We start from the raw sequence: 24,658 nt of genomic DNA on the forward strand, positions 1-24,658 counted from the left end.
GTAATAAAAATAATCCTATTTATGATGTTTTAAGACCTACGAAAGACTAATTTAAGACATTTTAATACCAATTAAGGCCTTAGTTTTATTTTGAAGAATTCAATGCCTTTTAAGACTTTTTAAGGACCCGCGGGAACCCTGAATTAATAAATAAAAAAAGCCAAATTTATGTTATTTCTACAAAATACGATAATCTTAGTTTGAAACATTAAATAGCAGTTACTTCGAGCTTACTTTTAGCTGCTTTTTATAGCGGCATGTGTTTTTACCTCTAATAAACATACAACAAACAGCATAACTCAATTAAAATCCAACGATTCAAATAAACAGTAATACACATACAGTACGCATGATTCATCTCAAATTATCAACAAACACCAAAGGAATCAAGCTAGGTCACATCTAGTTTTTGAAATATACTAAGTAAGTAGGGTGGTTACTCATACTAAGTATATCTGTGGGTAGAATGTAAATGTAATCTGATCTGCTACAGTCTGTAAAAGACGGTATTTTAAATATCTGGCCCGTACGGGGATCGAACCCGCGACCTTGGCGTTATTAGCACCACGCTCTAACCAACTGAGCTAACCGGCCCCTGCTACAAATGTTCCCCCATCGTGTTCCAGATACTGCTCAGAGCACATGTTGTATGTGTACAGAAGTTCTGTTGACTTTACTTTCAGGAGGCGGGGGAGGAAACTCGTCCGCATCCATGGCTGATTCTCTTCTCCTGGAAAAACTCCACAAACACCAGTAAGCAGGTCGTTAACTATGTCAGCAGACATTCCTAAAAGAAGAAAAAGAAGAAGAAGAAAAAAACATGCTTCAGTGAGCAAATGAATTTGATTAAGGAAAAATGATGTTGACAGTTTTTCTACACATCACAGAAAGTTTAAATATTAAATATAGATTGCCTTTAATGAATATGTATTAAAAAAAGAAACAAATATAGGATTCTTTTTTTAAACCAACCTTAATTGTCAAAATAAAAGTTTCAAGACATTTTGAGTGAAGCCTCTCTTGATCAGAATAAGTTAAAGACTGAGCACACTTAAGGGCTGGTTACAACCTGTGTCATCCAAGCTGGACTTCCATTTCCCAGGTCCCCGACTGAAGCGCTAGAATAATCCCACACAGCCCACTGGATCTCTCCATACAGCTTAAGCAACCTTACTCGCCAACCAGCAGTCATGGACTGACCAACTTCATCCTTCTCCACCCCCCGTTTCAGGCCTGGGGGGGAAACATCCCTGTTCTTTACTCCTGTTCATGCATATCAAAACAAAAATCAGCGCTAATGTTTCCTGCGAAGGTCTGAGCGCCAGAGACTAAAGGGCTGGTTATACTCCCGCAGCAGTGTGTCGCAGTGAGTTTGTCGCAGGTATGACGCAGACTTTTTTGATTGATGCCCAATATTGAAGTGTGGTCTGCGCTATGTTATTCCAAGCTAAAACGCTGGAGGGATATTCACGAACTAGCTGTGAGTCTAGATACGGGCAAGGCGATGAGGAAGTAGGGGCAAGTTTGTGCGAGAACGGAGGGACATGAGGGCAAAAAAGTGTGGGATTCAGGTGGAAAAAGGGTCCCAGCGTTCTTGCACACCTCGCTCTTCTAGTTGGTCCAACTTCATGAGTCGTTTTCCACAATGGCGGTCACACAAACAAAACAAGCCGATAAGATACCAAACAGGCAATACGCATAGGGTAGAGCGGATGTAGATTTGACCAATCAGAGGCCTCCTGTCTGCGGTCACCTATGACAGACACAGACGACCTGGTTTCTGAGTATAAATCAGGCTTTATGGATTTGTTGAAGCAGGAAAGGGGTTGGGGGTGGGGTGGGGGCATCTGTAGCCAGCTGAAAACGTAGAGCCAGCTGCATCTGGCTGTATACAAAAGTCCTCCAATCAAATTGTGAACACTTGTTTGGTTAATATATCTGACTTCCACATTTTACACTTTGTCATTGCAATCTGTAATCAAAGCAGAGTCAGTCAGCAATGCCCACCAGAGGGAAGAGAAAGAAAAGAGGAAAAGTCCAAGATCAAGGGGGAAAAAGTGCAGAAGGATGTTGGATGTCGAGAGGGATAAAACAAGAGTAGAGCTCAGAATACTACATTGAACGATGGCGTTCACCGAAACGGGGTCTGAATTTGTTGAAGCATTTTAATTTCACTGCTAAGTTGTTGGAGGTGATGGTGCACAGCCTCAATAATACAGATACTGCTGTATTTGCATATGTTGTTTATTTGGAAATAGATGTTTTTTGTGGGATATATTATTGTGATATTTGACCCCTTTGTAACCTTCTGTGTGAATATATGCATACTTTTAGTTAAAACTATTATTTCTGGGGTTAGATGTTTTCAAAGCTTCTCTACAAATAAAATTGAAGAACTGTAGCATGAATTTCTATCCAGCCCCTCTGAATAAAAACTTTGCAGAAACTGAAGTTTCATCTGTTATTTGAAGGGGAAAGCTTAACGGATGAACACGTTTTAGATGTAAACTTTATTGTTTCCCTGTTTGTATGAGTTGCTGTCCTGCTGGAAGCAGAAACTCCACCAAAGTTTCAAGTATTTTGCAGCCAACAATGTCCTTGTTTCGATGCCAAAATCAACTCTGATTTCTTTTCTGTTTCTATTAAAGGAAAGCTTCTGCACAGCATGATCCACAAAAAGCATTTGCATGCATCCCAAAAAGTTCTCCTCCTGCATTTTCACTCATTTTGCTGAGTTATTTTACTAAGCCATCACTAAACCAATCATGAGCCTTGTTTCTGATTAATGCCATAGTCTAATGGTTTAGGAGGATACAATGGTTTAGCAGGTGAAGCCATTATTCTAAATACTGTCTTTACTGGTCTGAGTGAAGCTGATTTTGTCATTATTGTTGATTTTTAACCTATAATCTGAAACATACCTCTAAAGCTGGCGTAGCTACCAGATCTGCTCGGGTCAAGTGCATGCCAGTGGCGTTACGCTACATAATTGGTTGAATCTTGCCACATGATGTAAAACATGGTTGCCCAGACAACGATCATAACATCACGCAGCGTCAGTGTGCAGAGTCGCGAGAATCTGTAGTGTTAGCGTGTCTAATGACTGATGAAGTTTTACCTGATCGATAACAAAACTGAAAAAAAAAATCTGTTTATTGTGAACAAAGTAACTGTTAGACCATCATATAAAGAGCGCTGTGGTTAGCTGTGCTCTGTAGCTAACAGGTTAGCCTCTTTTAGCTTGGTCAGTTAGCAATATTAAGCAACACTACTTTTAACGTCGTGTAAACAATAACCATTTGTTTTCTACAGGTAAAATAACTGTTTTATTTGTCCAAAATCTCAGCGAAAGTCATTTTTGAGATGTTTCATTTGTCCTTCCTGTACTCAGATCTTAATAAAAAGAATAAAAATAAGCTAAAAAATGTTTTTTTGCATCTTGTTAAATGGCAGAGCTCAATCTTAGAAGTCAGTACTTTCTTTCAAGACTTAGAATGATTCTATTTTCGAACCTTTAGATCACCAAACAAATGTAAAATCATGGGAAAAATAGGTAATAATATGTTGAGACTCCAAAAGAGATTTGATCTTTAAGAAACGGGTACAATACAGTTTGTCCAAGTGGAGTTGCCATATGTTGACGTCGTAAAAAGGGGCAGGGCCCCGAGCAGATCTGGTACCTACACCGGGCATACACTGTGAGATTTTTTCAATCGTTACACACAGCTACAGCTCACACTGTACAGTAAAACCCTGCGTTTTCAGTGTGAGTTCACAGGTCATGATGCATGTTCAGCACGACACTCTGATGCGATCTACCTGCTCACACTCTACGTCTAAAAACCACATGTGAGATGGCACTACTCGGACTCATCTATCTGGAAGCCAAACGAGTAGAAGAGGAATATGAAGCTCGCTAGAGTGAAACGCGCTGCCTTAGAATTTTTGCAAGTTTGTGCCCAAAGCCCTAAAAAAGAAAAGGCAACAACGTATTTGGACAAAAACATGGCTGAGCAAACGTGGCTACTACAGTCTGTCAATTATACAGAAAGAACTCCTTTTCACTTGCACCCTCGCCATGATTCTGTGTTTTCATCGGAGAAGAAGAAGAAGAATCCTTGTTTGCGCATCAAGCAATTTGCCCATGACAAGCGACTGAAAATCAAACATGTTTGATTTTTTCCCGACCTTACGATTCCTGATCAGGAGGTGATCATGAGAGGTTGATCGCTCCTCGTTAACTCCTGTACACTACATGACGCACGACATACGATCAGGCTAAAAGTTGGGCCGCTCGAAAAATTCTCGCACGACTGAAAAAGGCAAAAAAAATAAAAAATTGCACAGTGTAAGCCCGGCTTATGGACGAATAAGAGCTGCATTCAAACTGAGATAAACTCCACTTTCCTATTAGATTTTGTTGGCAGGGAGGGTCTAGTGGTTAGAGCAGTGCGCTTGTGGTCTGAGAAAGTTGGAAGAACTCGGTTAGTTCCCACAGCCTGGACTCTGGTCTCTGAGCAAGACCCTTAACCCCCAATTCATCACCAGGCGCCGCACAGTAGCAGCCCACTGCTCCACAAGGGGGGCAATTCTCCAGTGTGAGATCAATGATGTTCAATTATTATTATTATTATTAGATAACTTCTAAGGAGCATTGGCTGCGGTCAACCTTTAAAAGGTATTAGATTCAATTTATTGAATATACCGGTATATATTCCAGCTACACAAAACTTTTATTGTGAAAAGACCTAGAACTACGCTTTAAGTTTGAAATAAACTCAAAAGATTGTGTATGTTACTCTTGAACAGAATTGAATGTAGTTACATAGGTTGTAAAAATAAAGCTACTCCTTTCTCCAGAGGACAATGATTTACAAAAAAAAGTTCTAAAACTAGTAAAAGAAAAAGAGTAAGCGCCAAACTTTAAGTTAATCAGAATGACAGATTTAGACAGAGTAAATGTGGAGAGCATGCTGAGGCAGGAAAGACCTTCCGTCCTGCTCGAGGTCTATTAAATTCCTGTGCATGAGAAGCTCTGCCTGCTGATTTACATCAAGGATTAACAACGACAGTTTCTGTTAATGTCTCTTCAACAGACAGAGAAAGAAGGCTGTGCTATTCCTCGTCCACATTCCTAATATACCCACTAGGAGATGACAAGATCATGACATCATGTTATAACATAAAGCAGCCATTGTTGTAGTTTGTATAGCCAGTACTGTACCCCTACAATATCCCTATAAAACTAGACAACACAGGTTCAGAGACAAATTGAGATAAATCTACTTAAGAAACTAAGGAACCAGAACAACAACTCGCTCTGAGGCTCAAAGATTGTTTTGTCTACAAATAATGCTAGATCTTCTGCCTCTTTGTCCTCTTCCCTGCTCGTGTGGCTCAATGCCAGAGCAGAGGATATGAACATACAGGGCCAGTGTCTGCTGAAAACAACTAACAGATTATGCGAGCGCCAGCAGAGACAGGTCGCATATGCATCGCCTGAGGTGATTTTGGCAAAAGCAGTACAGGGAGGAGGCCACAGGAAGAGACAGGAGAACTAACACTCTACAATCTGAGGGGAATCCATCTTTCACAGGACAAGGGATGAGAGGTAATAGGTGTGCGTGAATCAGGTAGCTTAGATAACAGAGGTTTGGAGTCAAAGCTAACAGCTGGGAGCTTTAGATGGTGAATCATCTTTCCCCTCTGATGCACTGTCATACAGGACAGCAAGCGAAGGAAGGGATGGAATATATACACAGAGAGACACATGATTTTTATTTAAAATTATTTTTTGCGGGATGTGCTGAACTTTCTTTCCACCTTTTTGTCATATTTCCAATAAGTACTCAGAGTTTCTTCATTTATTTACCACTGAAAGAAAACCAAAAGCCCCATCCGTAAATTATATCCTGCACAGCATGTGTCATGTTGTGACCCGAGTACCAAACTACCAGCCCTGTCATCCTGTGGGAGTGATCAGCTACAGGAAAGCATTCCTTACATCCGTAGCATGTCAGCAACAGTACAGTAAACAGAAATACGTCTAATAGTTAAACAAGAGCTGGTAACAAGCCATAAGGCTGAGAAAAGCAGCTGTAGTTGTTTCTTCATCACTCTCCTCGTCAGCAAAGTGCTTAATTAGAAGGAACTGTAACAATCAAACGTGTGAGTAAGAGCAGAAAGGTAAAGTCCTCCTCATGGTTTATGACGGGCTCAGCTGCGCGTGTCATTACACGTTCTGCAGCTAAGCTCGGTTATGCAGACAGGAAAACACTCATCTAGCCTACAAGTGAAATGATCACAATTTGCTGCCTGAGTCCTGAAACCTCCACTATATTAAAGAACAAACAACCAGTATATGTATGTAAACAAAACCGCTAATGTAGAGGATTCACTTGGAATATGGATTCTGCTGTGTCATTACTACTGGCAGCATTTGCTCCTTAAGTGGTATTACAAAGAAAGTGTGCATGGCATGACAGGCATGGGCAATATGAAGGAAGTGATGATGTAGTACCTACAGCCGGACAGAAGAGTTCTTTCATCTGATTGGATCAATGGTCCATTAAAAACATCCAAAAGAAAAAGATAGAGGAATATTTTTAAAGGACCTTAATTATGAACTGAAGTGGAATAAGCAGTAAACCAGGAATAAGTTTTTAACTCACCTCTGGAGCCACAACTTGGTTCTTTAAACGAAAAGTCCGGTCAGCAAGGAATAATCAATGGATCATTATCTATACCTAAAACTAATACGTTTGCGGTGATTTAATGAATTTAGCGTTAATCAGTAAAAAAAATATATATATATAATTTTAATCGAGATCACCAAGTCCAAGAGTGGCCATTTTTGTCCAAACATAGTAACACCTCCCTCTTGACGTCTTCCGGTAGTGACATCACGGTGCGGTAAGCCTAGCGCCATTCTCCCCGCTTTATAAGCAACATCAATGGGAGCTACTAGACACATCTGCAATCAACAACAATTATTGAAGATTTCCAGAGGACTTCATCATTGAAATTCACCAGAGCTTTAGTTAAACTGACAATGCCCACGTGCATGGGAGTTGGATGTTCCAAAACACCGGGTAAAAGTGAAAAAAAAAAAAATAGTTATTTCACCTTTCTGATTCATGATACTCCACAGACGGGTTCGTCGTTGGATTGCCAACTTGAAGAGGGAGGCAGTTTCTATACAAAATATATTCATTATGAATATATATTATTATAATCTTATAGATAGATCTTATGAGTTACATGCAGTCCTGTTTATTCCTTGTCATTAAATGAGATAAACTAAACTTTAAAAAAGCTGCAATGGCAAACGTGAAAATGCTGCAACTAATGATTATTTTGCAAATTGTTTAACCTGCTGATAATTTTTTCCATTAATCTATTAATAATCAGATAGTCAAAGGTTCCTTAAATTAGACTTTTTGCTAAATTAAACAGGTGAAACTAAAACATTTCCACTTAAGGAGTCCTGAATAGAACATATTGACAGATGAAAAAGATTATTATCTTGAATGCAAAATGTTTACATATGTTATTTAGAATTTTGCTGATGTTCTAAGTGGGTCTGTCGGCTTAAGGCGTGTTTTAGAGATAACAATTATTTCAATAATCGATTAATCACGATTAACGGTTCCAGCCCTAATTATACTTATGATAAATTGAATCATTGAATCAATTGAATCAGGAAAATAATAAATTTTTTAAAGATTTGAGGGAAACTGGCTTCTATGATCAGGAGCTCTTGGGAGTTTCTTTGTTTTAATAGAGACTTGATAAACTGCTGAGCAGAGACTGGTCTGCTCATGTTGGTGTGAAGTACTCTTATATCCAGCTCTGACTCACTAAGGGATTTTGTTTTTCCTTCTGAGTTCTCAAGAGTCCACTTGCTGAAAAGTGGAATTCCTCACATTAGCCAAGAGTCATCGACTAAACCCCGGAACAGAGGGTGCTGGCGGTTGCCCTCAGGGTCTGTCTTAAGGTAGCAAAATTATAGTAATCGTGTCATGGCTAATAAAAGAAGAATGCAGGGTAAATAAATAAATATATATAAATATTTTCTTTTCTTTTTTCCAAGTAGAATAAGAAAGTTTACTTTGGTGCCACAGATCCTTCTTTTAGTGGTCATGCAGCTTGCTGCTCCACCCATTCTGACCTCAAATTGGGTGGGGGAAGCTTCACAAGCAGGCATTAGATAGCTGACATGTTAAAGAACATGGTTGACTGCCAGGAAGTAGTAAAAGAATAGATGGTGGAAGTCTGAACTAACCGACTAGCTGTGGATTATGGAGGCTGAGCTTTTAACAATGAGGCCTGGAGGGACGCTTATCTGATTTTGGATGTGAGATCGATCCAACTTGTGAGATTACATCTGCATTCAGCAGCTCACCAAACACGGCCACTCGGTTTCTAAACTCAGAGTGGTTCATAATATTCTGCTAAAGTGGCTCATCACTTCAAAACATTGTGAAAATTTTATTAACAAAGCATTTTTGCATGATATATATTTGTCTTTGCATTGCGCTAAACTTTCATTTGATCACTGCTGCACTTTATGAAAGGGAAATGTTAATTCCACTGCTAAGCTGCTGCTCATTCAGTCTGAAAGACTGCAGCAAAAGTCATTGTTGCTTTAGCTACAGCTTGCTTTAATAAAAAAAGTCCATTCAGGAGTTGAAGATTAAGACTGTGCAGTAAAACCATACTGCACAGTCTTGGCTGTCATTTTAAACTGGTCTCCACCCATCCAGCCAGCCACAATATAGCATTTGGAGCCCAACATGTCACCAGAAGAACACTAGTGAGTTTTTTGTGGTGCGGCAGAGAAGCAGCAGATACTGAGAGCTTGTGTGGAGGGATAAGAGGTAAACAGATCTTAATAGGAGCGAGGGCACTCTCTAAAATTACCTTATAGGATTAAAAAGAAAACTTAAAACTAAAAGTGCACAGGTGGGGAAAGCCTTTTAGCTCCAGACTAGATGGTTTATATAATATTTCATCTTTGTTTGGGATTATTAAAGCATTTTTGAATTTAATTCAATTTAATTTGAACAATTTCAGAGAATTGTTAAACAAACATAAGGATTTAGACTAACAGGATATGGCAGGCTGTGATTTACAGCGCCTTCTCATTAGGGTTTAATTGTCAGGTTCTTCGGTTGTTCTCATTCTAAATATAAACATGTTCCCAGCTGTTAAACAAGCAGAGAGGATGTGATTTCACACATGCACCTGCAGAGGAGCAGAAGGATTTCTACCCCAGCTGTTGCCTAAATATTTTCGCTAATCCCTGTCTTATCTGAGTGGATCGCTGACTGGGTGATGGAGGACATCTACTGCAAGTCAGACTTTCTAAAACTGATCGACAAGCATCGTCTAGGAACTGATGAATCCTCTGGCATCCTCCAACTCTAGCCACCGTTAGCAAGCAGCATTTTAGAGTTGTTATTGCCAAGCGGAGCCGATTTCTTCATCACACTGAAGAGTTTTGAAATGTCTCCAGCCGGGTATTCCTCCAATCCAATGTCTGCCTCTACAGATTACAGTAACCACACTTTAAGGCAACCAGACCGCAGCTTTTATTTCATCTCATTTGGAGATGATGGCTCACAACTATTAGAAACTCAGAAAAAAACAGCATTATGTATGATTAATAAAAAAAGATATTAAAGAAAAAAAATATTATGTTACAGTATAATTAATGTCAAGAAAACGCTCCCTGACACCCCCCAACAACGGGGATTAACAAAAAAAGGTCTTTGCTAAAGAAGCTGGCTGTTCCTCCATTGATGGAAGGTTTGATTGAAGGAAAATATGCTGTTAAAACTGCAGAATTACAGAAATTAATGCAAGTCTGAATAAGCTGTTAGGGTCAGGCTTCCATGGAGTTGAATGCAGTTAAGGTCAGTGAAGCCACCACATATAGACGTGTCTGGGAAAATGGGAAACGCTTTCTCCTTCCGTAATAAACCACCACTGAACCTGAAGACACAGAACGCCTTTTACCTGAGACTAGAAGCTACAAACTTTCTTAAAAATTAAAAAATGTTTGAAGTCCTGTGTCAATTATTGACAATCAGTGATGAGGAGCTATGCCATCTGCTGTTGCTGCTCCGCTGGGATTTTATTAGGGCTGTAAATAACAATTGTTTTGCAAATCGATTCATCCGTTGATTATTTCTTTTTGAATAATAGCAAAAGGTTCCTTGAAGAAGATTTCTTATGAAATGAAACCAGGTGAAAATAAATCTTTTTCCACTTGAGGAGTTCTGGATAGAGCATATCAGAAGATAAAAGTGGGTTGTCTTTATCTTAAATGCAAAATGTTTACTTTTTTTTTTATTTTGGTCTAATTGCTGCTCAAGGTGGGTTTCTCTCTCAGCTAAAGGCACTTTTACTAAATTAGTTGATTATTTCAATAATCGATTTATCCGATTAATTGTTTCAGCCCTAGTTTTTATTAAATCTAAATTCAAATATTTATATTTATGAGCTGAATCCAATGTCGGATGAATGTCACTAACCTTTCTGATCCAGTCTTTTCTTCTTTTTTTTAATTAAAAACATACAGCAATAATGTTGCAGCGATCTAAAGAAAGTTTTAGCAGCTGTTATGTTTTGTTTTACATTTTAAAATAAGTGTTTGCAATGCACTTTACATGGAAGTGTTTTTTCTTTTTGTCTGAAATGGAAATCAGTAATATTAAGTACATTTAATTTGTTACATTTTTAACAGTGTTTAAATCACTTGAGGAGAAGCAGAGAAACCTCTGAAACCTACAGCACAGCGGCCCTCGAGGACTGACTTTGGGAATGCCTTGTCAATATTATAACAGCCTGATTCTCTTCGCACGACAGACCGATCACCTTCATGCCAAGTCACATTGATGCAGTAATCCATGCAAAAAATATCCCCATCAGGTATTTAATCCATTTACAGAACTGTACATAGAAAAGCTTTACATTGAGCTAATTTCTCTCTGCTTCAAAGTCCCCCTTTTTTTGTTGGTCTCATTGAAGACAGCATCAGTACTTGCAGCCAGGCCACCCTGCTTATTTGCAAAACAAATCACCCTCTTGGACTTTTGTGAGCTTGCACGGCTGTGTGACCCTCACCAAGTCAGCATTGTCCTGACAGACAGAGGCATAGCCAGAAAATCTTTATAAGGGTGGCCAGGCAATAACCAATGTACACTGAGGGGTGGCCGAAAGTGGACAGGCCTGCGCCAGAACCTCAGGGTTAATCTACACCGTTCCAACAGAAAAATTAATGAGCAAAACATCCATATTTTCTAAATAAAGACAAACTATACTTTCCTACAGCCTTTGCCTACAAAATGGATGCATATATTTAAACATTGGTGCTTTCTAATAAAAGGTAGAGCGGATAAAATGTTTTCAGTTTTGAGTTCTGGGGCGAACATCTTTTCCATTGTCATTACTTACCTACTTTTATCAATAAACATGCTGCATAAAATTGATATTTACAAGTACTAATATCTACATAAATAGATTATTTAATACATTTTTATTAAAATATTTATTAATCTATGATTTCACTGAAGACTCCTAGATGACACATCATTTAATCTTTACCTCATAAAACACAAAATCTAGTTCTGAAGAGAGCATGAATTATGTACTGATCTTTAATGTTAGTATACTGATGTGCATAATTAACCACAAAAAATTCTAATGTTTTGAATATTCCACCTGAGGGTATTACTGCTGCCACCATCTGTATTATGCTACGTTGACACCTAAAGCAGCAGAGGCAGCAGGAGCAGCTAGTTTACATGCAAAGTCAATGGTTGGCGCGCATCAAAACGTCCTGCAGCACGTTTTGAGCAGCAGGAGCAGCGCATCATGAGATTCTGAGCATCTGACGCGTGGAATTCGCTGCAAATGCAGCAGCTGCTGGAGTTGGAAAAATTGAACTTTTTGCTAACTTTTTTTTTATATTTGGAGGCAGGATGGTAATCTGGATGAACTGACTGCACAGATGAGGTTTTAATGTGGAGTTTCACATTGAATAACATATCAAAACTACTTTATTCTCACTGATCACAACATATATAGCTGCCATTGTTATAGGTAAAGAAAGGATAGGGTAGCTCCGCCCAACACGCATCGGACTCACTTTTTCCACCGCGCAGCTAGCTAAATTTGTACAAGCTTCAAAAATGAAGCAGCACGTGAGTTTTAGGCTACGTTCACACTGCAGCCTGAAGTGACCCAAATCCGATTTTTTGGCCCATATGCAACCTGTATCTGATCTTCTCATGGCAGTCTGAACAATACAGATCCGATTTTTTTCCAATGTGACCCAGGCCACTTGGCTATGTAGTCCTAAACCCAATACGAATCTGATCTTTTCAAATGCGACCTGTGTCTGAACGGCCAGGTCGCATTCATCCGACCTGAACGCCATTAATACCCGACAAAGGTCACTATTCTGGGTCTTGCAATGAAGAAGCGGCAAGAAAAACAACAACCATGGCGGACAATGATGCAGAGAGCAGTATTTGTGTTTAACCATCTTGAAAAGATTGTGTTTTTATGGTTGGGAAGAATCGCTAGATGCGCACCAGCACACTACCATCCATGTTTACTTCCGTAAAAACAGAGCACTCTGGCGGTGATGTCATTGCGTCCTCTACTGCGCATGCGGGAAACTTACATTGTTGACTGCAGTTCACACAGGAGATCACATACAAGTCGCATATATTTGGAAATGTTAACGGCAACCCAAATAAAAATCAAATTTCACAAAAAAAATCGGAATCGAGCATCAAGGCCTGCAGTGTGAACGTAGCCTTTGCTGCTCTTGCTGCTTGCGTTCCAATGGGCTGTTTATACTCCCCGCAGCAGTGCGTCGCAGTGAGCTTGACGAAGACATTTTTTCATATTTGCTCAATTTTGAAGCGTGTTCTGCGCTATGTTATATTCAACGCCACAACGCAAGAGGGACAATCTGTGGGTCTAGGGCGTCGTGGCGAGTTTGTCCGACAACGGAGGGACATGAGGGCGAAAAAGAGCGGGGATCCAGGTGGAAAAAGGGTCCCAGTATTCTCGCGCATCTCGCTCTTCTAGCAGATCCATCTTCATGAGTTGTTTTCCACAATTGCAGTCATACAAACAAAACAAGCCGGCCTCCTGTCTGCAGCACTGTCTGCGGTCACCTACAATTTGGGAAAGGTGCAGCAGAGTGTCTGCGGAGGGGGCGGGATGTCTTTTTGTTCACTGCTACACCTAGCAGAGGACCTAGTTTCTTAAACATTAGAACTGAAAAAAATGGTAGGGGTCGCTAAAGGGGTGGCCAATGATTGGCTAAGGGTGGCCATGGCCACCCCTGGCTCCCCATCTAGCTCCACCCCTGCTGAGAGAATGAGCTATTATCTCTTGTCATTGCATGACAAGAGATAATAGCAATAATACCAATTGTATCTGAAGCATCTCCTGGTGGATTAGAAAATCTGAAATGTTTTAAGCTAAGAGAAAAGGGCTGCATTACAGTGAGCTTTTAGAGTGAACTTCTAGTTGGTAAAATCTGTGCAGCTCTCTGACTCAGGAATGCTATGCATGACTACTTGAATTTGTAGCTGAGCTGCATCTCAGGAAGACTGCCTACTTAATACAAGAAACTTTTAAAATATATAAATAAATTTGATTAAGAGGTGAAACATTTATGGCTAAGCTCATACTTTAAAGTACAACTGAAGTTTTTAAGATAAACAGTTTCGCGGATTTGTAACATATCAAAGCTCTAGTTAACTTGCCAGTTATTCCATATTAAATCATAATAATAGAATAAATAATATAATAATAATAAAATACAAATTTTTTGGAGCTGTTTAGGACCGACTGATTAAAGAATGTATGGAGAGGGTCTGAATTATGCTGTAGGCTGACAGTTTGGCAACATCACAATGTTAACTGAAACGCCACGTTACATTCATGTCCCAATATTGCACACCCATAGATGAATTAAGAGACTTATTTCAAGCTAAATAAACATTTTAATCCCGTTATTACCTGTGGTTAAATACTAAAACAACAAGTACGAGACGAGAGGCTTCTTAAACTTTATTTGAAAGTTAGAAAAATGTCTCCAACTCACCACTTTATTGCTTTCCCATTGTCCAATTCCCGTTTAACTCCACGGTAATACAGAAACGTTTTCAACGGAATAAATTATAGGCTGGCAACTCGCTTCGGTGTCAAATCATCCGGTTTTCGTCCCTCTTTTCGGCTCTTCCCGATGTTAGCAGCAGATTCTGTCCATGAAATGCCCTTACCTCCAGCTGGCAGCTGATTGGTGGAGGGGTGATGTGAGGCGAGCCGTGATTCGATCGCTGACACGTCAATCAACATTCCAAGGCCCTTTCCCGCAGCTCCCACTTGACATCAGATCTCCAGTGGACAGAAGATGTAAAGCCAAAAGCATTTTACTTGTTTTTGTAATTTATTAAAGGAGGTTTATACGGAAGAGGATTAGGGCCACTGAAAAAAACAAAAGGGAAAAAAGGGAACTGATTTATAAATATTTTTTTCTGTTTAAAATTTTTAAAAAGTCAGAATTCTGACATTTTTCTCAAAATTCTGACTTTAATCTCAGAATTCTGAAGTTAAATTCAGAATTCTGAGTTTTTTCTCACAATTCTGAGTTTAATTTCAGAATTCTGACTTTTTTTTCAAAATTCTGACTTTTGCCTCTGAATTCTGACTTTTTTTCTCAGAATTCTGACTTTTTTCTCTCAAAATTCTGACTTAATCTAAGAATTCGGACTTTTTTCTCAGAATTCTGACGTTAATCTCAGAATTCTGACTTTTTTCTCAGAATTCTGACGTTAATCTCAAAATTCTGACTTTTTTTTCTTAGAATTCTGACTTTAATCTCAGAATTCTGATTTTTTTTCTCAGAATTCTGACTCTAATCTCAGAATTCTGACCTTTTATCAAAATTCTGACGTTAATATCAGAATTCAGACTTTAATCTCACAATTCTGACTTTTTTCTCAGAACTCTGAGTTTTTTTCGTTATTAAACTGAAATGAAATTTAAAAATCAGTTAACTTTTTTTTTTCAGCGGCCCTAATCCCCTTCTGTAGGTTTAAAAATGCTTTAAATAAGGAATTAAAAGTTGGCACTTCATGGTCGTTTTCTACTTAAACTCTTTACATTTTGAAATCAGCAACATTGGAATTTAATTTCAGAATAATCTAACATTAGATAAAACATTCAATTTATATGCACCATCTTACAAAATTAGATTATTATGACTTTAGGCACATAAAGTTTTTATTAAAAAGTTTTTTAACTGTTGTGCCATATACCATATCAGCGTCTTTCCCATCACTATTACAGACTGCTAAATGTTGTATAAAATGGGGTTATAAAAAAAAAACCTAAATGTTGGAAACTGTAACTAATATACACTCGTATGATTACATTTATCACTGCTGCACTATAAAAAATGAATATGTTTTGAGAGCTGTACTGAACGAAATTTCTTTTTGTATGCACTCTGTATGTACAAAATTACAAAGTCTGTCTAAGTCTAATACACTCTAACAGGACATTGGAAATACTCAGACTGAATTAGAGGTTGAGGTAAAATAAAGTTGAGTTGAGGTAACATTCATAAAGTATACTATATAGTATATCATAAAATATGTGCAGATAGAAAGGTGAGTTGAATGAAAAACTGTGGCAGCAAAATGCAGCACAACTAACTCTGATTCTTCTAGCCTTGAGATGATTGAAAACAAAGCTGAGTGGACTGGAGCGGGAGGTTCAAGGGCCTTTTACTCAAGTAAAAGAAGCCCTTAAAGAAATGATTCAAGTGAGTAAACAAGTACTTTGTAAGAAGGCTGATTAAGTACTAACTGATCTATTTAGTATGTATTATCATAACATGATTTAGTATTTTACAAAATGATGTAAACATTGAACAAAATATTAGTGATATGAAAGTGTTGGTGTTTCAATGAATAAGATAAATAACATAACATACAGTACATTACGCTGTAAAAAAATAGGTAAAATAACCAATAGGCCTTTTGAAAATATGTTTTCATTTAAAAATTTAGAAATCAACAATTACAGAAGGGTTAAATTATAGTACACTGTATACTTTATACTTTTATGTTACCTCAACCTCTAATTGACAAAGCAGATGGAAAATAACATTCAACCAATAAGACTTGAGTATGAAACCAACTTGTTTTCATAAGTGAGGTCACTCCAGTAAAAAGCCCAATGCAGTCAAAACACTTTTAAAATGACATTTTCTTTTTTTTTTTTTTTTTTTTCAAAAAGTTACTCCAATAAATATAACTGAGTAAAATGTAACTAGTTACTACCCACCTCTTTCAGGAACAGGAGCTACAGCTGTTGGAATAAAGCCTTTCCAGAACCACTGATGAGGTCAGAGGAACTTTATCTCAGCTATAAAGAAAATGAATTAGATTGTTTTACTTAATGGACCAAAGTCCTTTTTTTAGAGATGAAAGAAAATTCTGTTTAATTTAGAAACTAAGGTTCCAAAGTCTGTAAAACCAGCGTAGAGGCACCAGGTCCATATGCAAAGATGGGTATCTTGATCTATAGTATTTAGTCATTTCCAAAGTCACAGCAGCTCCAAACCATGAGCACCTGATCCTTGTTTCTGCAGACAGGTTTTCGGAAATGATTGCTTACATTTCTAGCAGGAATTGGGACCCGCCCACACTGCCAAAAGAAGCAATATCTACTATAATGACCTTTGGATCACTGAGCTTGATTGGTCTGTAAATTCATGCAGCCTGAACATCATTGACAGAATGAAGCAAGTCAAGATAATAAACCTTTTAAAGCAACCTGGCCTTATGTGACACCACAGCAGAGCCACAGGCCACATTAATGTTTATAGTTTAAAATCCTAAAAAAGATGAGTTGTTTTAAAACTAAATAAACAGTAGTTACATAGCTCCTATAGTGCCACCTAGTGTTGGAGTTGTAAAGATGCATCTAGATCCTGCCACTTCTCCAACAGTGCTTTCAACCCTGTTCCTCAGGGCAACCTGCCCTGCATGTCTTGGATGATTCCCAGCTTTCACACACCTGATGTCAATTGTTAGCAGATTGGAAGGCTTTGCTGGAGTGCAATCATCTGCGTGTTGAAGCAGAGAAACATCTAAAATATGCAGGACACTTAAAAAAACACAGCCGCATTCTTCCAGCTGCACACCCATTCCCCTACAGGCATATATCAGAAGGTAGCTGGGATTGAGAGCCTTGCCTAAAGGCACATCAGCATGGGGCAGGATGAACCTGGATTTAAACCTACGACTTTGGGATTCCTAAGTGAAGATTCTTCGCTTTGAGCCACAGTTGCTTCACTGTAACAGAAAAATAACAACAAAGACAAATATGTATCATAAATCCTTTTTTATTTCAAACCCAACATTATTGCATTGCCCAGAGTTCAACACACAGTGCTGCTAAAGTTAAAAAAGCAGAACTGAACCCACAAGGCTTCCTTTAGTTCCACAAGTTATTCCTAAAGAAATAACACAATGTCAGACATTTAAAGCTCAATTTTTAGTATGATAGATAAAACTATTTAAATACACTTTTGATAGATTTTAAATTTGCGGTGCCATAGACTGGAGCCTTGATTACAAATAACTTAATAATTTTGACTCTCCAAGAGACCTTCATTGCTTTTATTTTTACATTTGTTATAAATAGTAGTAATCAAGATTGTAAGAGCTAAGTCAAACAGAATGTTAAATTCAGTTTAGAAAAATAAAAAAAGCTGTAATTACATGTTTTCCTGTGTTGTGCAATGGTTTTGGCATTTCAATAACCAGAGCAAGTAGTTCTAGCAGTGGGATTTAGAGGATATTTTTAGACCAAATTTCAATTTGCAAAAATAAAACTGGGTAAATGCTGGGCAACCCCCACCCCCCCTCCAAAGAAAAAAAACAAACATGTCAGTTGAGGCACTATTCATACAGCAAATAAAACACAATTCAGCAACTCTGAGCAATATAAAGCAAACAAATGTTTAAGACCTATTAAATAAACCCCAGCTTCTTCAGATGAAAGAATTTTAAAATAAATCTCGGTTAAAATGAAACCAGTTTGTTCTGTTTTTAACACCGTTTTAGTCAAATTGCATCTCCGTTTCAGACAGTAGGGCCTTTGTGAAAGAAACAATACTGAGGCTTTCTTCCTCCAATGAAGGAGAAATGCTTTCTGAGTGATGCTGGTGACCGATCTGACATGGGAAGACTTTTACTCTGAGACCACTGCGAACCAATTTGCCCACTTAGGTTTAAACGAATCCAATAAATGAGCCAATTTCCTCAATTTAAACACAAAGCCATGTCATGTGTGCGATAAGGGCAGAGTTAATTCATTAGTGAGAGGGGAAACAGTCCATTTTCACATCTCCCTCACACAGAGAGCATCGGGCATGTATAAGAAATAAAATTAAATTCTCTAAATGTTCAATAGAAGATATTAAAAATGAGAATTTAAAACCTTACATTGCTGCAGTTAAACAAGTTAACCAAAACTCCTGTTATGCATTTTATGCAGAAATAAAAAACATTAATACCAATCAGCATCAATGCAACATATAGGAGACAACTATGTTTAAAAAAAAAAAAAAGAAGAACCAACTTTTTAAACCAAACAGGCTGGAAGAAACACAACTACCAAAAAGAAACCCTGATGCATCCCAGACCTGGAGAACACATCATCATATCCCACATACCAAATGTGCTCTTCACGTTTCCATAGGTGTTCATCTTAAACTTAAAAGAAGTGGATAAGAAAAGTAGCAAAAGGTAGACAGGGTTGGACCTTTCAAATGCTTTTTAGCTTTCATGAGGTTTCGTAGAAACCGCAGAATGATCTCCCACGGTGCCATTAACCGGCGCCGGTTTGTTCCCAAAGTTCCAGTCGACAGGATTCAGCAGCTGCATGGTCTTCTTGTGCGTCCAGATGGGGTTGATGATGAATGTGAGCAGAGCGAGTCCCGAGAAGAAGATCAGCCTTTGGGAAAGCGCCACGTGGGTGTTAATCCCATCCCAGTGGGTCACCGTCACCCACCACATGTAATAAGTAAGCACCATGCGGCAGTGGAACATGTGGATCATCACCCACTGGTTGGCTCTCCAGAAGAGAGTGCGAGCCCAGCCGGCCTTTCACAGGAGGGGGGAGAGAAAGAAAACACAACCGTTAAACCCTCATCGCCTCAATGAAAACAGAAATACGTCATGAAAAGGAACAGAAAGAGTTTAGGCAGCGGCACACATTTAATAACCAGAGCTTCCTTTTTCTGAGGGTGAACTTTATGCTTTTAGAATCATGTGAAAGAAGACCGGATGGGAAATGAGACTTGGTGATACAGCAAGACATTTTGAAATGAGGTGACAACAGAAGAGCAGCAACTAGCCGTGTGACTTCCAAAAAAGGCTGCACACACAAGTGAGTCAGACTGATGTTGAGGGTAAGAAACACCCTTTAAAGTCCAAAAAAAGGATTTTCTATTCTATTTAAAGAGCTCTGAGAGAAAATGCAAGTGACTCAGTTTTTTTCTAAAATGTAAGAAGCGGCCATCTCTCAAATGTTTCAACACACTGCTGGTCAGCTGGCTTAAACGGGCATTTCCAAACTATCTGGCCAACTTTAAGCAGCATGTTTGCTCTAAGCAGGAAGCCTGACTAATTATACAGCTAATATCAAGTTATTATAGTGTTTATAAACAGTAAAACATTATCAGCAGACACGCCTAAAACAAGTACTTTGCTGTTTATTTGACCGTAACATTTTTTTGAGAAAAAAAGTTTTATTTAAATAGAAAAATAAAAATATAGAATAGCATAAAATGCATATATATATAAAAAATTCTAAAAAAAGTTAAAAAACAATCCACTTTGTTTTCACGTTTCACTTCCAATCCGGGAAGCTTTTTCAAATGAAAATGTCAGAAATAGTGTTGAGTTTGAGGATTTATAGAGTGGACCAAAAACAAAGACTTGTTATGGCTTAGAAAACATGCAAATTGAACCAGATGAACAGATCCTCCTAATTCTGACATTTTGAATTGAAAAGGCTTCCTGGATGGGAAGCAAAACGTCTTCAAACTTGGACACAAACTCCAGTGGATTGTTTTGTTTAAACTTTTTTGGAATGACTGACCTGGATGACTGAGAATTTTCACCAGCACTAATGAAACATCATAAAGAATTACATCAAAATCAAATAGATAACGTTTTAACAAATTGAATTTTAAATCTTTAACTCTGCTACCGTGATATTTTTAGTAGACATGTTTCCATCTTCAAGTCGTCTCTGCTCCAAATGCTGGATTAATGAGTTTAATTAGCCTGTTGGCTGCTGCACCGCTTCCCTCAAAATCAGCTTCTTATCTACCATCTCTGCTTGGAATTTTGGTTATTTAAAGGGCTGCTGAACATTATTTGCTATTGAAAAGTAAGAATCTTAAACGCAACCCTGCTTAGACTATAAATTAAAAAGGATGTCAAAGAAATCCTCTGGGAAATGCTTAATTTGACATGAAGACACCATAAGGCCCTTACCTTCAGCAACATCCAGGAGATGCAGGTAAAAGGCGTACTCATCTCCAGTAGGAGAGTAACCATGGCCAGGAAGTGTCCCTGAGAATCAAACACTACGGCGCCTGCAAAGCCCGACAGGGCGAAGAAATGATGGGTGGCCAAGGGCAGGTCGAATGACCGGAACACCACACTAGATGTGTGGAGTGCCACGTTTTCAAATACAAAAAAGCCTGTAGCTGTGAGGACGTGAAACCAGGACCAATCCTCCTGACCCCTCACTTTGTCATTGTTTAGGGCGGACTCCTCAGTCAGAGCCCGAAGTCCTGCCACTGTGCTCTGAATGCCGAATGCTGCACGAGTGGCTGCCAAGTTCCAGAAGACCTTCTCCTTGGCTGAGAGAGCATTGTAGGTACGGCACAAAGCCAGTGACAGGAGGTGGGAGAGGACAAATACAGCTGTGTAGAAACCAAAGCCGAGGCCGATGAGCTGGAAACGATAATCCCAGGAAAAGCACTCAGGGCTGGGTCGGGATAGAGGAGGAGTCTGCTCTTCAGCAGACATGGTGATGGAAGGACGATGAGCTTCAGCCAGAGAGGATCAGCTGGAGGATTGAATTGGCTCCTGCATGCTGTAGGATACATGAAAAAATGTTAAAAACCGATAGAGTGTCCAGTCATGTTAGCATCAGAGATGTAATAAAGAAACTGAACTGAAAAGACACTTTTTTATCTGTTCTTTTTTTATCTGTTCTTTTTTAGTTTTTACTTGCAGAAAAATCATAAACCATATGTTACAGAATCTATTTAGAGTGGAGCAATTTTGTCTGAGTTTAACCTGTCTAAATGATGTAGGTTGTTTTTTTTCTAACTATAAACCTACAACGCAGCTATAGAGTTAATAAAATAAAAAAAATAAAATAAATTGAACTTTATCTATCTCACAATGGAGAAATGAATTCTCTGCATTTAACCCATCCCCTTTGGGGAGCAATGGGCTGCCACTGTGCAGCGCCCGGGAAGCAATCGGAATGTAAAAGGTCTTGCCCAGAGACCCAGAGCTGATTCCTTCCCGATATCGTCTCAAACATCATGGCCATGCAGGAGACAAAAACATCTCACCTCGTCAGCCAGGCCAGCAATGACCCTAACAACTTCCGTTTCAGAGGCATAGACCAGTATCACTTTTTGCAGGCTAAAAACAAGCTCAACGACTCCCCATTACTAAGGAGTGAACTGGTATTTTTGGTTCAATTTGCATGTTTTCTAAGCCATAACAAGGCTTTTGTTTGTGCCACTATATAAGCCTGGAACTTTTCCAGTGTAGCCCTGTTTCTCTGACTGCGGCTGGCTGGATGTGCTCTCTTCATCCTCTGATATGGAAGTTGACTCAGAGCTCGTCTGCCTGGCTGTATGTTTCCTGGACGGAGCCACCTTTTACAGTTGCTTTTTGTATCCCTGCTTCTGTCTCCTTGAACCCCAGTCGGCCTGTTTCTGCTGGAGGTTTCTTCCTGTTAAACGGGAGTTTTTCCTCTACACTGTCGCTACAAGCATGCTTAGTATAAGGGATATCCTTCGAGTCAATGAGTCGATGCAATAAAATGGTTTTCCTTAGATAGAAAACTGAATCAGTTTGACTGCATGATCTAGTTGAACTATAAAGTGCCTTGAGATGATTTGTGTAACTCTAACCCAGACATTTAAAATTGAGAAAGCTTCCCGAATGGGAAGCCAAACGTCTTCAAACTTGGAAAACAAAGTCCAGTAGATTTTTTTTTTTTAACTTTGTTGGTATAAACCATATAAATTTCCCTGAGGCAAAGAAGGGGAAAAAGAAAAACAAAAAACAAATGTTTAATCACACCTGATCTCCCTCACCATGTGACAATGAAGACATGACATGTCTTATCTGAAGTTATACGAGCTGTAATAAAGGTTTCACAGATAATGAAAGTGTTTTATTTATGCAATTAGTTTAGGATTATTCTGCCCAGCTTTCATATTGCTAACTGCCTGTTTAGAAAATTCTATTTTTTATGTTAGAGTAGCAATAAAATACAACCCCCCCCTTCCCCGCCCCATTAAATTCGTCTTTAAAAAAATTATTTGTTAAATATATTTTTTATTGCATTAGATAATCAAATTCAGATATGACAAGTGTAAATACTATAAAAGATCTAACCACAGCACACCTATAGGGGTCCTTTCTGTCAACTAACTGACCTGATGCTTAATTTAGCTTCGTAAAAAGCCTGGAATAATCTTAACACTTATTGTTTGTGTTTATCTTTAACTGCATGCATAATTGTGGATTATTCCAACATCCAGACAAGTTGCAAGATTTCTAAATTACCTATAAAATGAGAAACATAACTTTACCTGCTAACTGTAAAGATGAGTCAGGCTAATTATGCGCCCAGTTTGACCAAAGAGCAACAAATATGTCAGTAAAGACAACCTAGCTGCTGTTACCGATAATTTTCTGGATTTTTTAACTTACCCTTAAACCAGTGGCCAGCACATCACCGAAATAACAGCAGATCTCTAATCGGGGCTAAAACAGGAAGTTTCGCATCATGAGATTCCAATTTAATCACGTGACCCGTAAACCGGAAGTTACGCCTCGAAACTACGTCGTTGCTATTTCGGTCTACTGTCGTTTCAAAAAAAAAAAAAAAGTGAGGAAATAAAAGGGAAAACTAACTTAGTGGAAACATTGGCGTCAATAAAAGTTTAATCTTTTATGGAACTATTTTACTTTACCTGTACCAGTCTCTGCTGTCTCCCGGCTACATTTGTCCAGCAGGGGGCAGCGTTGCTTTGTACATTTCTGATCTGTGGTTTATAGAGAAGGATTTCCACATTTTTTTTTTTATCATGATCAAAAGAACCACAATATTCAGTATATAAACAATTTTCTAAGTACATCTTTATATGCATAACGGATGATTTAAACAGACATTGTATGGATGCATTAAATCTTTAAACCTTTCTCTACTTGTCAGTAATATTCTAAATACCAGAGGTCAAGCTCTATAAAATTAAAAAAGAACAGTGGTAAAATCAAAAGAAGTTATTAAGTAGTTAACTGTTATATATTAATAGTTTTACACTTCACATTTGATTAATTTAAACTGTAAAAGGGAAATTAATATAGCATAATATTTACTCATTTAACATGGGCACCAACAAAAAATCTTGCTTCTGTTTATAGCAGAAATATTTGTTAATAAAATACATAATACCATGAAATTATTGAACAAAATCATTAGTAGCATATAAAATACACACATGTTTTTTTATGTATATATGTGAATCTATATACACTTTTGAATATTTATAGAAATGTACCATACACTCATTTTTAAACCAATAATATACTTATGTTCTAAAATGTCTTCCAGTCTTTGTTAACATGGTTTTATCACTGGAGCTTTATATGCTAAACTTATATTGAAATTAATGAAATAAGATTCTGAGATAATTTTACAGTTACAGTAGCTGACTTTGCCAAAGTTGAAGTTAAGGATGTGGCTTATATTCCTGCAGCACCAAGCTTGCAGTGACAATGGATTGGCGTATACTGGAGCATAGATTATGTGTACAAGAAAGGCCGAATCCAGTTCTAAATCTAGCTGGTAACAAGGGGTAATGCTATTATTGCAATTATTTCACAGATGGTCTCTATCTAATTTCGTTAACCTTGAGCTATTAGAGTTTTTTTTTTTTTACATATCAAACAAATTCACAGTAAAATGATTAAAACTCTGTGGTTACCATGTGAAAATGAAGAAAAGTTTATGAATATTTTGTTTACTTTTGCAAAGTATTTAAAGACAGAAGGACAAAACTCAGACAAAATTGTCAAGACTTTTCTTCAAAAATTTAATTGCAGAACAATTTACAGTAGATGCCCAAAGCAACAACAAAACTGGGAAAATATTCTGGGGAAACCTTTAAGTTGTTTGTTTAGAAAGAAAAAAGGAAGATGCATACTGTATGTTTAACTGAAATAGTTCAAAGGAAAGGCCTGAACTTTGGAATATGTTGCACAGAAATCATCCATTAGGA

At 38.1% G+C, this 24,658-nt stretch overlaps 2 protein-coding genes and 1 non-coding gene across 7 annotated transcripts in view; all 3 read right to left on the minus strand.

Annotated features, from left to right (window-relative positions):
- The window catches only part of arhgef10 (Rho guanine nucleotide exchange factor 10), a 72,730-nt gene extending 56,104 nt beyond the window's left edge, over nt 1-16,626 (minus strand). For 4 of the 5 annotated variants that reach the window (XM_015396787.1, XM_015396778.1, XM_015396755.1 and 1 more), the window contains exons 1-2: nt 14,135-14,305; nt 678-787 (exon numbers count right to left, since the gene is read on the minus strand). In XM_015396787.1, the coding sequence (XP_015252273.1) occupies nt 678-714 (37 nt within the window). In that variant the 5' untranslated portion in view covers nt 715-787; nt 14,135-14,305. The other variant, XM_015396764.1, reaches the window with a different exon arrangement.
- trnai-aau lies at nt 521-594 on the minus strand. Its single transcript has one exon. It is a non-coding gene; the product is annotated as a tRNA-Ile (tRNA).
- Nucleotides 16,627-18,727: 2,101 nt separating the features above from the next.
- On the minus strand, nt 18,728-23,177 carry cln8 (ceroid-lipofuscinosis, neuronal 8). Its single transcript, XM_015396497.1, has 3 exons — nt 23,088-23,177; nt 20,613-21,219; nt 18,728-19,211 (listed from the first exon to the last, which is right to left on the minus strand). The coding sequence occupies exons 2-3, from the start codon at nt 21,150-21,152 to the stop codon at nt 18,885-18,887; spliced, it is 867 nt and encodes a 288-aa protein (XP_015251983.1). The 5' UTR covers nt 21,153-21,219; nt 23,088-23,177; the 3' UTR covers nt 18,728-18,884.
- Nucleotides 23,178-24,658: the final 1,481 nt, after the last annotated feature.

Source organism: Cyprinodon variegatus, unplaced genomic scaffold, assembly GCF_000732505.1.
Source record: "Cyprinodon variegatus isolate N-32 unplaced genomic scaffold, C_variegatus-1.0 Scaffold27, whole genome shotgun sequence".
Classification (NCBI taxonomy): Eukaryota; Metazoa; Chordata; class Actinopteri; order Cyprinodontiformes; family Cyprinodontidae; genus Cyprinodon; species Cyprinodon variegatus.